Source organism: Cavia porcellus, unplaced genomic scaffold (assembly GCF_034190915.1).
Source record: "Cavia porcellus strain 051 isolate PalLab524CR breed Dunkin Hartley unplaced genomic scaffold, mCavPor4.1 scaffold_21, whole genome shotgun sequence".
NCBI classification, from domain to species: domain Eukaryota; kingdom Metazoa; phylum Chordata; class Mammalia; order Rodentia; family Caviidae; genus Cavia; species Cavia porcellus.
Window position 1 is genome coordinate 63,631,100 of NW_026947504.1, and position 15,416 is coordinate 63,646,515.

A 15,416-nucleotide genomic window follows, 5' to 3' on the forward strand; every position below is an offset into this window, starting at 1 on the left:
GACCCGGTTCTGACTCATTAGGTCTCAACCTTTTTACAACTAAATCTAGTCTGAGGTCGTCTATTTCTGTCTTTTCTTTAACAGTGTTTTGCAGTATGACATGACATTGTCATTAAGCAAGTAAATGCAGTGATTAGCTCGTTCTCTGTCAGGCTCAGTTTGCTCTACAAATGTTTGTAGCTCTAGCCATTTTTTCAGGCTTTCCTTTATTTCAGAAGAACGCGGCTGACTGATTGTTGATACTTCCCTCCTCTCAGAAAGCTCCTCAGTGCCATTCTGTGTTGCTCAGCCCCAAGTTGCCGCAGCTCCTCTGTAGACGGTTCCTCTGTGTGCTCCTCCACCCGCCCTCAGCGGCACCTCTGTCTCCCTGCAAGCCCGAGGATTTGCTCTAGTGACAGTGGGGCAGCTGAAGGCGCAGACTCCTCTGCACAGCCTTCAGTCTCTCTCCTGCATAGTTTCAGGCTACACTTTCTTCCAGGCAGCTCTCAGGGTCCTTAGAGAGATATTGGCCCAGCGTTTCTCAGCCCCACACAGGAAGTGACGTTGTTTTGTTCCTTCTAGGACTCTTTAAGGGTTAACTCTGTATCTGAGACTATCTGGAAGCACTTTAGCAACAGTTACTTGGTTTATAGTTTCTTAAAGTTATCTATAACCTGCTGGTCCGTAAGGTGCAGTAGAGTAGTTGGAGTAGGCTCAGCCAAGAGCCATGGGAGTTCTTCAGGCAGTGCTTGCAAGTATCTCATGGGTGAGCAGGAACACTGTCCAAGATGAGACCCGTGAGTGGTAAACCTTTGTTCTCTAGATATTTCTTGACAGTGGAACAGAAAACCTCCCTGATCCACCAAGCAAAGGTAGTCATTACCCAGACTTTGTGTTAAATGCCTGCCTGACCCTGGTCTGTTCTGAACTCTGTAGAGTCACAGAGTGGTAAACCAAGAGAAGCTTTGTCTTGCGGTCACCAATTGCATTGGCACATAGCTGTAAGATTAGCCTCTCATATACTTGTGGCCTGGCATTTTCTTCTCTTTCTGGAGAGTGTATGCTAAGATCTATACTTTATCATTGGTTTAGAAGCTTTTAAAACTCTCATAAAATTTCCTCCTTAGGCTGGGGGTGATGTCCAGTAGCACAGTACATGAGAGTACTGAGATCAGTCCACAGCACACACAAACAACAAACAGCCCTCCCCTTCTTGCCCTCCCCGAATTTATTAATTAAATAAGCGGGGTGGTCCATGTGTGCTTAGTGTGTTCAAGGCCCTGGGTGCAGTGTCAAGCACCAAAATAAATAGCCAACCAACCAACCAGCCGATCAGCGTAGCATCCTGTTAAAGTTTCCCACAGAGGTATAGTTTAACATGCTCCTATCTTTTCAGTTTCTTGTAAATTAGGGCTAGAAACTTCGTGGTTGGGTCTAGAAACAGTGATTATACTGTTTGTCAATTATTATATTGTTTGTCAAGTATAATTGTTTGACAGTTATACTGATTGTCTTTAGTAGTAATCTCTTGCGTTGTTGAAGCTGTATTTGATTTGAATCAGCAGTGTTCACAGTAATCCAGAGGATTTTTTAAAAAATCAAAGCTTATTATCACTTTATTGTGTTAACATACCTATCTTTGAAAAACATCATTTATTAAACTTTCAAAATTTGTGTGTATACTGTTTAGAAATTTAATCCATAAATATTTGCTTATTATTTTTTAGAGTCAGATAGAAAACATGTTTTTTTTTTCTCGCAAACTAAATAGAATACCCTTAGAATTTGTTTTTAAATTGCCTGTTTCAATGGCCTTCTCCATGTGTATGGACCTGTGGGTATTTTACAGTTCCTTGGGAGCTCCATGGATAGAAAAGTACAGGGGTAGCAAACGTTATCAGTACATAATTCACACTTAAGTATTTAATAAATGCAGTGAAATTGTTATTCTTATAATGAAGCTGAGTAAGTAAAATAATAAATAGTACCAAGCTGGGTGAGGTGGTGCATACCTGTAATCTCAGTACTTGGGAGACTGAGGCAGGAGGATTACCATGAGTTCAAGACCAACTTGGGTGGCATAGTGAGTTCAAGGCCAGCCTGGGCTATGTACCAAGACTGTGCTTCAAACAAACAAACAAAAGTACCAGGGTTATTTTGACTTTTCTAGTTATTATTAAAATATTTATATTACAATTAAAATATTTCATTATTTTGTATGATGGAATGTGCAATTGTTCTTATTTTACCATTTTTACAGAAACAGCTGTAATACCCATTAGTGGTTCACCTCGAACACCCAGACGAGGTCAGAACAGGAGTGCACGGATAGCAAAACAACTAGAAAACGACACAAGAATTATTGAAGTGCTCTGTAAAGAACATGAATGTAATATAGATGAGGTAATTTTCCTTTGTGATTGCTTTAAAACAGCTAAAATAGATTTAGATAGAAGTTCTTCCTAATAGAATATATTTTTATGTGATGAGCATGGTTTTTTTTGTTAGTACCAAGTGTTTTACAGTAGCAAAATATTTAGAAAAATTTTATTTTTCATATTCAGTTACTTTGCTTTTAAAGAGGATAGCTCCCTCACTGTGGAATGACTGAAATGTGTATCATTAAGACAGTAGTTTTCAAGTATGTTTCATCTTTTGGATTCCATTGAGGTAATAATACAGTGCCTCTAATGTGTTAAAATACTCTGCCAAGAAAATCTTAGCATTTTGGTTCAGTGATAAATGATACTAAAATTGAATTTATGTTCAGCCTGCTATAATTACTTTCTAAATATTGTACTAGATGTTAATGACTATACATTTATACATAACAGGAATTACTTATCTTGTTCAGAAACCCGGGATGTTGGAATTGGAAAGAATCTTACAAGTAATATACTGAGCTTCTCTTTTTAGTGATAAGTATACTACCAGAGACTGATAGCTCATTACCAACAGAATCTACACTGAAATTTGGATATATGGGACTAGTGATCCTTTCACTCCACTGTGTCCCCTTAGTTTATTGTATTGTCTACCATTTGCTGCCACCAGACAGCAAGGTCAGCGCTGGGAAGGAATAAGGATATGTTTCCACAATCTAGTTTAAGGAGTACTAGAATGATTTAATCAAGATATCTTGGCTTTAGTATTGTGATTCCTGTTAATTTCAACAAATATATCAAATTTATATAAATATACACATGTATTTAGTTTTACTTTTTTAGAATCACAGATTACCTTTATAAGTAAGTTGACAACAATAATTGAAATATTTCTTTTTATTTCAGTTCTGTTGCTTTTCTACAAGATAATAAATAGTAGTTAATGTAGTTTTTCTATTTCTGGATTAATTCTCTGAGTTTCATAACTAACAAAATTTTAAGATTAGGAATAAATTATTTTCTTAACTTTTCATCTTGAAATACTTTCTTAGAATTCAGAATCTTTGTGGTATGACTGTGGTTAATTAAAAATCTTAATGATATTTTAATTAATTGACACTTGCTTGTCTAAACTTAGCACTTATGAATGTAACTATTGGTTAGTTATACTAATTAACTATTGCCTTAAAAATATTCTAGGTAAGTGGAAGTTAATTAGAAGACAAAAGTAGTACTTTAGAGACTTCTTACAATTTATTTGTGAAGTGGAAGATAAGAATTGATATTAAATTACTTCTATATTAATAATAATAGACTTCAAGTTTGGAAAGGAGGCTAAATAAGGAAAAACAAGTTATTTAAAATTCTTTGATGGGGATGGGGCCAGGGATTTAGCTCAGTGGCATAAGTGCCTGCCTGGCAAGCGTAAGGTCGTGAGTTCGATCTCTGGTACCACTAAATAAATAAATAAATAAATAAATAAATAAATATTCTCTAATGGGTTGCAAGTGTAAAATAGGCAGGTGTCCTGAGTCTTTTTTTAATTCATGGTTTACTGTTGAGTGCTTTTGCATGAAGTAATTCATAATCCCATAAAACATTTTTATTTACTTTTGAAATGAACTGTTGGGTATTAATTGGGTGTGTTAAACTATTTTCTTAAATTTAAGCTTAAAAATAGACTACTTGAGGCTGGGCATTTAGCTCAGCGGCATAAGCACCTGCCTTGCAAGCAGGCGGTCGTGAGTTCGATCCCCAGTACCGATAAAAAAAAAAAAATAGACTACTTTTGGCTAAATTAACTTCACTGTCAGATAACCTGGGTAAAGAAGTGACTCAAAAGTGCATTTGGGAAAAATCACAGGGAGAATAAAGAAGTGAAAAGGTTTGTGCTTCAATAGTAGATTAGATTATGATTCCAACTCTGCCATTTTTTAAAGCTGTGCAACTTGGGTCAGATTGCTTAATTTATCTGAATGCCCTATCTTTTATCATTGGCTAAAGGAGTAATGTTGAACCTGATTTAAGGGCTTCTCTTCCAAAAATCCTATTTCATTAACTATTCTCCACTTCCCTCTATTTTAGGACTTGGAATCTGGCTTACATACATTAAAAATTAAATAATTAGTTATAAATATTATTTGAATGTATCTCATTGATCAGATGAGTTAACAGTTTCAGTCTGGTGTTAATAGTGACATTTGTTTATTTTAAATGTTAATGGGCATGTGATGTTATCTTTTTCAGGTGAAAAATGTTTATTTTAAAAACTTTATACCTTTTATGAATACTCTTGGGATAGTAACTTCTAATGGACTTCCAGAGGTAATCTGAAAGAAAATTTAATTAAAATTGATATGTTGGAGACTTTGGAGAGGGAGTACAGTGTATCAAATATATTTTTTAGTCAAAGAAAGAAATCTAGCTAAGTAGAATTATGAAATCAATTTTTGTATGGTAACAGAAAAACTTTTAAAGCATATATAAATTTATAAATAAGTATCATTTTGTGATGTGTCTTAGATATTTACTTCAACTGAAATTTAAATGTAGGCTTTTAAGTTTCTAAATACAGCTCAATATACATGATGAAATTAATGCTTGTTTCCTTTGCTAGGCATTTTTAGACGTAGGCTCCATGATTAACATGTGGTATTAATGTAATTTGGAATGTCTCCTTTGAGTTCTTTTCAAAACGACTTCAGGTTGTGCACAATGGTGCATACCTGTTACTCCAGCGCTCTGGGAGGTTGAGGCAGAAAGACTGCAAGTCCAAGCCTGACCTGGGCAAGTTAGTGAGAGCTTATCTCAAAAGGTAAAAAGAGGAGGCCTTGTAAGCAGTACCCCAGAACAAAACAAAACAAAACACCCAGCAAAATGGAGAAAGAAACAATAAAAACAATTCATATTGAAAATAAATTTGGTCAAAGTGACTGTGAGTGTATTGCCAAAATATTTTGCCTAAGTGTTGGACATTCTGTTTCCTTTCACATTTTGCCACAAATGTCTGTTCAATAGAATAAAACAACTGAGAACTTTGGATGGTAAGGTGAACTATAGGGTGAAAGGATGTTTCATTTAATAAACAAACTCAGTGATGAAGCAGTGTTTTAGAAGTAGCTAGGATTAGTCACCTAGACCAGAGGCGTGAGATTGGATAGGTGCATGGGTGATTCTGTAAGATTTAGAAAAGATTGGCAGAAGAGATAGTCAAAAATATTTGCTGCAGTTTTTTTTTTAAAAAACCTTTTATTTTATATTGATAAATGTAGATTAAGAATGAAGGATATGTGAAAGAGTTTTGGCCAGACAGGACACTGTAGCCGGTGGAGCCTTAGAGGTGGAACCAAGGAGCTCCTGCCTCCCCCACCCCTAGGAATTTACCTGTGACTCCATCTTCCCGCCCCTGGGAATTTACCTATGGTGCCCACAAAGACCAGTGGGCTACCCGTGCATTCCTAATGCCCCCTTAGGTTCCACCCTAAGCCGAGGCTACTTATATACCCCCCACGCCACGTGTCCGCCAGAGAGAAAGCCGCACTCCAGCGGTTGGTTTTCTCTCTCCGTGTTCTCAGAATAAAGGCCTCTTGTTTTATACTTCTCATCTTTTGGATATAATCTTATCAATACATATGATATTTGAAGAAGCTTGGCAGTTAACTGGTTATTATATAGGCTGAGAATCCCTACTCTGAAACTTGAGATAGACTGTTAGATCTGGAGTTTTTTTTAAGTACTGATATGATCATAAATGGAAAGTTCTGCACCATAAAACATTGTTTCATCCACAAAATTATTACTATGTAAAACTACCTTTAAACTATACGTACTATAATGTATATAAGAAACGAATTTTGTGTTTAGAATTGAATCTAATCCCTGATACCTCATTTTATAAGAACTGTGTTTCAAAATCTAAAAAAAACCCTGAGACTGGAAGCACTTTTGTTCTCAAACGTTTTAGACAGGAGATACTCAATTTATAATACCTACATTTTTAAATCTTAAGTACCATTTTGTAGCATTAATGATCTATCTCAACATCAAGCTGTAATAAATGGATTACATACATAAAATAAGCTTAAAATTGAAGGTAAAAATAGTGTGCAATTTTCCATACTTTTAGATAGGCTTTAATTATATTTTATGTGAATTCAGTGTATACTGTAAAATGTATATTGCACAAAAATTCTTTAGTGATATTTGTTTCTATATGTTGGGAGATGTGATAACATGACAAAATAATCATCAGTATTTTTTCTTTTGAGGTTGAAAGTCTCTCTAAACGATATGAAGAAATTTATCTTAAAAACAAAGATATAGATGCAAGATTATTTTTGGATCATGATAAAACTCTTCAGGCCGATCCTATAGACAGGTATTGTATATGGTATATTTTGATAGATACATATTTGATATTATTTCATATTGGTACAGGCAGATTAAATAAGTTTTTATTAATTCAGTGCCTCAATTTAAAAAGAATACTATGTATATTCTTAGTATATAATTTATTAGCAAAGAGCAATTTGTGTGAATTATGCTCAACTATTATTTTTCCTAGTAGCCTAATAATGATTTTTGCAATGTGCACCAAAAGAAAATGGTTGTACTAATTAGTTTACTCAAGTGGTGTGCATTCTGTACATCTTTTTTACCATTCTGTACATCTCCTATTGCCTACTTGGTTTTTAAAAATAATACAAAAATATATATTCTCTTGAATTATTAATATATTTCTCTTGAAATATATTCTTTTGAATGATCCATCCTAAAATGTGAATGGTTAGAAGTAATTATAAAAATTTTTAGATGATTGTAAGTAGGTTAGTTTTGTGTCTTTATATGAAATGTTTTAATACAGTTTTTAAAGCTTACAAATAATTTGGAAATTAAATGCAGTAAAATGTTTTAAATTTAATTTATTTCTTCTAAGAGTAAGAATATTTACTGAAGAAGCTCCTAAGAAACAGGCAGGGTCTCAAATGGGTTGCCAGCAAGCCCACTTTTCTGAGAAAGTTTTAGAGAACAAAATCATGAGGGCAGGTGCAATGTTGGTCAAATTATAATTGATCAGTAAGATTACAAGTATAGCCATTGATCCAGTAGTAGCAAGGGCATATGGACGACATCATTAACCTTGGTCAAAATCTATAGTCTTAGTTTTGTCTTGGTGGGAGAGGCTGGCCCACTCCTGATGAGATAGTGCTTTATTTATATGGGAAATAACAAAAGGGTAGTACCAGTAATCTCAAACTTTCTTAGGGAACTGTCTGAATCTGGCCATTAAGATTCCACCCCGTTTTTGATGTATTCTTATTATCTGCACTGACTCCTTTGATGAGCTAGCCCTGCCTGCCTGCCTGCCTGCCTAGATTTTTACGTAATTTTGCTATCTATAATATTATCCCTCCAAAGAGCTATCCCTAACTATGGTTACGGGAGAAGGAATGCAGTTTCTGTCCAGGTGCTTGGAGCTAAGAAGTGTAGTGGAGACCACAATCAGAGACCTTCTCCAGAGAGCTAATTTCCTAGGCCTTGACTAGAAATCGTTGCAGTTTTGCAGTTTTGAACTTCTTTTGTAAGGTCAGTATTTTGGTCCTCAATAAAAGAACTCTGGCACATTTGCTGTTGGTTCCATCTGCATGATCACTTGGAGTTTGGCAGCCTCTAAGCAAGAATAAACAAATTTTCCAAGACATTAAAGCAAAGCATGAGCCCTGGACTAGAAAGGCAGGTTGGAAGGAATCAAATGTAGAAATTGCTCTTAAGAAACTAGAATAACAGTTGTTAACAATTGACTCTTAGATACTCTACTGATGGAGGTTATCTATAAGCCTGGTATTTCTTGTAAGTCCCTTTAGTCTTAGCCATAAGAAGATGGAGAGTTTGGTGGTTTGAAGGACAAGTGGGGGGCCATAGATAAGTAAAGATTTCTCTGCTGGTTATCCAAAGAAGTGGCTTTGGGTGCCCATTGGTGCCCATTTGGGTGCCCATGGCCCCTTAGTTGCCCTCTCAGCTTTCACTGATTTCACACAACCAGAGATCTGTCTCTGGAAAGGATTTCAGCTTGCCTATCTGGCCAACTTTAACCAGAAGGTGTTGGGGAAGCCTGTTCTCTGCTTTGAGAGTGGCAGCTAATCTAAGAATGGTTAACTAGTTGGCAGGGTGACCACTGTTTGTTACAATTTAGTAAGTGATTGATGAATGCTATATGCATACATATTTCCTAGATATAATTCATTTAACAGCATTTTATAATTCGCGTTTTTGGTTAGTATTCAAGTCTATTACAGAAACGCTGTTACCTTTCTACAGTGTTGCTGTCTAAAATAAGACAGTAAGCTCTCTTGTTACCATTAAACAAATCAAGCAAGGAATACAAGTAAATTCGACAACTAGTAAGGCTAAATGCAGCATAAAGACAGGAATACAAGACCCTGTCTGCAAAAATAAAATGTCCTATCAAAGAAACAGAGACACATCATAACCTCTGTATGCTCTCAACTTAAATCTGTCAGTATTTTAACAGACAGACAAGATACAAGTGATTGACAAATAAGATGACAATTTCATTTACCTAAATGAGTTATAATCCAACATCCAATTGCATTATTTAAGGGTGCCATGAAACAAAAGCAAACTTGTATTTTCTTCCAAAGATCTCTGTGGGTCCTTCAAGATAACTGACATAGAGGAAAATATGTAACTCCTATCCTGCTAGATGTCTGATACGTGGGTTTGTGTTCCCTGAAGACAAGGAATGAATTCTAAGAAACAGTGGAGGAGAGACAAAAGGGGTCGCAAATGGGTTGCCCAGTGTTTCTAATTTTGTGTAAGCAGAAATAAACTATCTAAAAGTATCTTGCATTGGAAAACTTGAGCTTCAATATTTTTGACTTCTGAACAGCATGGTTATTAAACTAGCCAGAAACAACTAGCCATTTTTACTTTCAAGAAAATACTTAAATGGTTGGTACAACTCTTTGTCGTAAACCTAATAGAACAAGATCCATACTTAAAAACAGTAGTAAAAAGATAAAAATTTATTTAAGTACCGATTGAATTTACCTATTTCCTATCACTTCTATCATTGACTTACCATTTTGTGTGAGATACTATGAAGCAACAGGAGGTTTCGTACTCCTTTTTTAACTCATAAGGCAAAAATTATACATTTTCTGTATGAATGACTTTGCTTGCTATTTAGTTTTGAAATGCAGAGAACCCCACAGAAAAGTAACCCTGATGAAGAGGTAAATGTGATTCCTCCACACACTCCAGTTAGGTATGTATAAATTTTTTACTTTTAATTAAGTTCTTTAGGTTTAGTGCTTTATAGTGTTTCAGGTTTGTTCGTTTGTTTAATTTTATATTTGTACTACAAGTAATAAAAATATATTGAATCTTCTTTGTGTCCCAAGAATTTTATGAGTTGCTTGGATTACAGATATTGGACCTCGTTCTATCCTTAAGGACTTTAACCTAAAATAAGCATGTGTTCCATCTCAGTTAAGAAAAAAAAAATCTCCATTTGTTGTGGACATGATTTTGAAAGCTTGTCCTTTTTGTCACTTGTTTCCCACACTTTTGTGTGTCATCAAGTCTCACTGACTTAGAGCCTGTTTGCTTCCCTCCAGCCTAAGCTCACTTCTGCGCCAGACTTTCTGTAGTAGGCTGATAGTGGTCGTCGTGCTGCTGCTCTCAGTGCTGTGTCCGTCCCAGCATCAGATTGCCCTCATGTGGCCTCATGAAGAGTGTTCTAAAAATATGCATCAGATCATGGTGTTGACACTGGGTGGTTCCGGGTATAGCTGGCATAGAATGCAGATTCCTTAACACAGTCTACAAGACTTACACATCATTCTTCTTTCAGTTTCTCAGACTCTGCAAGCCTTCATACGTAATATACTCTTCTCAAAACCCTACCTTTCCATGTAGTGCCAGCTGATATTTTTTTCTTTGTTTAGCACAAAAATGCTTTTTGTTAAAGATACAATTTTCTTTATTTTCTTTTATTCTTTCTCATAACATCTTGTTCTATTCCTTTATAGCTTGCATCACAGTTTATAATTGTCAATTCCTTTGTGTGTTTGCTTTTTATCAATGTCCAATAGTCTTTAAATTCTATTCATAAGACCATGACTTTTTGTTTACCATTTAATAATAAAGGCCTAACATGGAAACAAGCATAGTTATATACATGCTTATATAAAAAAGTATGGTAACAGACTTATGGACAAGTTAATGTGATGATGCAGAAGAAACATTTCTTACGTTTATTCATTTTTATTAGTACATGTTTATAGTACAGAGTTTTTGTTTTTAACTCAGACAGAAGGAGTAGGCACATGTGCTTCACATATTCCTGCATTCTCTTTCTAATCTTTGCCTACCCTCCCCACCTTTATCTCTAGATGTTTTCCCTATGTGTGCAAGGTCTATTTCTTCATCTCCTAGTATCTATGTGTTATTTTTAAAAATTACTTATACTTTGGGGTTCTCATATAAGAGAAGTTCTACATAGTTAAGCTTGTATGTCTGATTTATTTCACTTAATGTAGTCTCAAAATTTATCCATTTTCCTACCAATGAGTTTTTTATTATTCTTTATGGCAGAGAAGTACTCCAGTGTGTATACCTACTGCTTTTTCTTTGTTCATTCGTCTGTTGATGCACATGTAGGTCACTTCCAAGGTTTAGCTATTGTGAGTTGTGCTGTGATAAACATGCCGTGTATCACTGTGGTGTGATATCTTTAACTTTTGGGTAGATAACCTACAAGGGAATAGCTGAGTGGAATGGAATTTCCATTTTTAATTTTCTGAGGAATTGCCGTATTTATTTGCATAATTATTTACATTATGCAACAATAGTTCACATTACCAGCAACAATATAGAAGGTTTCCCAGCCTCAAGATTTGTTATTAATTTTTTATGATAGGCATTTTTATGAGTAAGGTGAAAGGTCAGTGTAGTTTTATCTGCATTTGTTTGATAGCCAGGGATGTCAAACATTTTTTCCATGAATTTATTGGCCATTTCTGTTACTTTGAGAAATGTTAATTTCAATTGTCTGTTTTTTATTGGGTCTTTTATTTTGGGAAGTATGACCTTTTTAAAAGTTCTTTGTAAATTCTAGATGTTAGTCTTCATGACTAAGGATGAAGCCAAGAAAGCTAAAGTGGCCTGTGAGTTTCAGGAAGGAGCAAGAGCTGGAGTGTCAAATGCTCCAAGATAGTCAGTTGTCAGTATGAGCGCAAAAGGTCTTTTGGTTTTAGCTGTTGAGCATTTATTGCTTTAGGCATTATGGCTTAAGTAGATTAATGGGCATAGAAGGTACACCAGTTGCATGACAATATGTTTGAAAGGCAATGTATAGATATCAGTTTAAAGAAGTTTGGCTGAGAGCATTGAACATGTTTTACTAAATAACATTAAAAGACCCTTATAGCCCTAAATATGGCGCAGTGTCTCAGATGTACTTGCTACTCCAAAATTGGAGCATTAACCTTTGCCATACCACATACACACACACACACACACACACACACACACAAACAGCACACACAGACATGCACACACTATAGAATTGTAGACTTAAAGAGATCTTTAAAAGAGATCTTTTAATATTACCCAAGACCTTAATATTCTTTCTTCTTAATAATCTCTGTAAAGGAGGCTCATTTGACCTACTTAAATTACTAAATATCTTACTTTACTACTAGTTTGACACAGTTCATGTTTTATTGATATTTAGTTTTATTAGCAAATTAGCTTTATAACTTATGAATACTTTTCTTAAAGATTTAAGTGAAATGTATTTCCTTGTAAAACATGACATAATATGGTTTGTTTGTTTTTTTAATGAGGTCGTAGTTCAGGGAATTTCTTAAGGAAATTGAGGAATGCCATGTGTTAGAAAATAGTTTTAATTATACATTTGGATTTTTTTCTTTTATTAACATTTCTTCTCTTTTTTCTCTTCTAGAACTGTTATGAATACTATTCAACAATTAATGATGATTTTAAACTCAGCAAGTGATCAACCATCAGAAATCCTGATTTCCTATTTCAATGTAAGTCATGAATGAAACATGATGTTTTGTGTATCTTGGTGCAAAAATTTGAAATAAGAAGTACTGTTTTTAAAACAGTGAACTCCCATCCAACATGTAGTTATCCATCATCTTCTTTCTTACATCTTATTATTAGTATTGCTTTTTAAAGGCAATGTTTTATTTTCTTATGTTTACCATTTGCCTTGTTCACCACTCTTTCTTATAACTTAGACCTCCTTTCTGAAATCATTTCCTTTCTTCTTCAGATATAGTCTTTAAAAATTCTTATAGTAAGGTTAGTTTGGGATGAAAATCTTTTTGTCTAAAAATGTCTTTACTCTCATCTTTAATGAGATGGTTTAGCTGGATTTTCAATACTAGTTTGGTATACCTTCTCTCAGGAAAGATACTGCTTTACTGTTTTGAATATATTGTTTATTGCTTGTTGACTCTTTACCATTACTAATTAAGAAGTTATCTGCTAAGCTATTGTTTCTTCATAATCTGTCTTTCCCCTTGGTTAATTTTAAGATCTTTTCTTTGAAGGTTGATGTTAGATATGCTTTAACACTCACCCTGGCTCTCTCATCTTTTTTATACTATACTTGGCCCATTTTTATTTACAGTTCTTGTCAGAGTGCATCCCAGTTTGCAATTCCTGATAGATTCAGAATTCGATATCTAAAACCCTGGCTGTACGCTCTTCCCTCAAAAAAGACACACTGACAACTAGCTTTTATACCTCACTTATACCTTTATTTCTTATTTCATTTAAATGAGGTTAGGACAATAAGCTCATCTAAGGAAACTGCATACAATGCCAAAATACTTCACTAACATTTGGTTTATGTAATTGCTAACAACTCACTTGTTATACTAGTTTATTACACTGATTGTGTCATATTCTGATGTCACCTCATGTTATGTTTTACCTAGGAATTAGCAAAATAATTTGTCATCATGTAATTGTGTTGATTCAGAACTGGTTTTGTTTATCCAACTTATGTAAAGTTGCTCTTGTTTTTGAGTTATCTGTAGTGGAAGAATATTTGCCAAAATAATACCAAATTGGACCCAGACAAAATTACCTAGCATTTTTTTTAAAGCAAGGGAGAATAATAGACATTAAATGAAGGGTAATCTCTGCTTGGATAATCAGTTTGAATACATGCTCCAACATTTAGACTGCATAGGAGTTTGTGTTTAGTTTGAGTTAGTTTAGTTGGGCAGGAAATTCAAAGATATGTTCTAGAGTTCAATTTAAAGCCTAGCTTTTATTGTTGTTGTTGTTGTTGTTGTTTTAGTGATTCAACTTGGGTTCGCAAATGATAGGCAAGTGGGATGCTACTGTGCTACATCCAGAGATTTTTTTATTTTTTGAGGCAGAATCTAACAAAATTTCCCAGGATGGTCTTGAACTTGTAATTCTTCTGCCTCAGACTCTCTAGTTACTGGGATTTCAGATGTTTTCCACAATGCCTGGTTAATTTTTAACTTTTTAATGAAGCTTTTTAGATTCATTTTGCAGTTTATGTTTTTGTTTCACAGTGTTGGGGCTCAAACCCAGAGCCTTGTGCATGTTAGCTCTCTACTGCTTACTAGACTACAGCCCAGCCCTGCAATTCATGTAACTGACAGATTGCTTCAGAGTGAACATGTCTTGAAACCTACTACATTTTTGAAAACTTTACTGCTTTATTAATTCTGGCTCCTTCATTTTTAAAATTAATGCCATCTTCTATTTGTATAGATCTTAAAAGCTGTGGACATTTTAATGGAAGTTTTGGTAACAATGATTTTATGATAGAAGATTCTTTATTACAGGTTTCTAAGATTTGTGTGCTCTTTTTTTTCAGGGATATAAAATCATTGATATTCTAAGATACGAAATTTTTAAATGACACTGTATATATTACAAGAAAGTTATAATTTTAATGTTAGAAAGTTTATTTTCTCATGTATAATATTTTGAATGTATTTGACCTGTAAAAATATCAATCTTATAACTCATAAGAATTGTTTTTGATATGTTTTAGTTTAATAGTATGAATTAGTGAATATTATATCATACTGCTCATTGTAATGTATCATTCTATGTTGTGCTTTAATTATTAATGTTCATGTAGCCCAACTCCAAATGATACATACCTACTGGAACTTCATTTGTAACTGTTTTTCCATCTTGTATATCTGAAAATGTAGTTAAACAATTTAGCTAATTCTTGCCTCTTTTTAAATCATAGTTTTAATTTAGGGAATAATTCTTAGCTCAATCTTAGTTTTACTTCTTTATTTCATTTTGGTGGTGGAGTGGGGAGGGTAACATACACCCTGATACAACTTTTAATTGAAGATATTTTATGAGATTGTATTTTGGACGGGAGGGCTAAGAAACTTCTACTCTAATCTAGCAATGGGAAGTTTAGGTAATGGGGTTTTAGTTGTACTCCAATGATTTTTAGTCACTAGTATCCAGTAAAAACCTAGTGTTCACTTATTTTCTATACTTGTGTTTACATTGTTATTATAGAAATGTTCTCACATTTTTATAAATAATTGAAAACCAATAAAAATTTTAATTCCGATTAAGCAGTATTCTTAGTATTGATTTTTGTTTATATTTCTTAAAGAATTGCACAGTGAATCCAAAAGAAAATATCCTGAAAAGAGTGAAAGATATTGGACACATCTTCAAAGAGAAATTTGCTAAAGCTGTGGGACAGGGATGTATTGAAATTGGATCACAGGTAATTTGAGCTCATTTTTATTAGTGCCACTGTATAGCAGTAATTTTACAGGCATTCTTTGTTCAGACTGCACAAATACTCTAATAGCATTTTTCTAGTAGTATGAAACATTGGCAGATAGTATATCTCAGCTCCCTGTGTATGGTGTTATTTATAGGAAACTTTATGGGCAGCCCCTTCCCACTTAAAACAAAAAACAAAAATGAACATGCCAGTTGTGGAAACTTTAGAAATTAATAAGTAAA

General features: G+C 34.2%; 1 protein-coding gene across 6 annotated transcripts in view; it reads left to right on the forward strand.

The window, feature by feature from the left end:
* The window catches only part of Rb1 (RB transcriptional corepressor 1), a 193,152-nt gene that overhangs the window by 108,181 nt on the left and 69,555 nt on the right, over positions 1 to 15,416 (forward strand). For all 6 annotated transcript variants that reach the window (XR_010041829.1, XM_063232783.1, XM_063232780.1 and 3 more), the window contains 6 exons: positions 2,240 to 2,382; positions 4,611 to 4,688; positions 6,632 to 6,741; positions 9,574 to 9,651; positions 12,355 to 12,442; positions 15,055 to 15,171. Coding sequence is in view for 5 of the 6 variants with exons in the window: in XM_063232783.1 (XP_063088853.1) it covers positions 2,240 to 2,382; positions 4,611 to 4,688; positions 6,632 to 6,741; positions 9,574 to 9,651; positions 12,355 to 12,442; positions 15,055 to 15,171 (614 nt within the window). In the remaining variant the exon portion in view is untranslated. The remainder of the gene's footprint in view (positions 1 to 2,239; positions 2,383 to 4,610; positions 4,689 to 6,631; positions 6,742 to 9,573; positions 9,652 to 12,354; positions 12,443 to 15,054; positions 15,172 to 15,416) is intronic.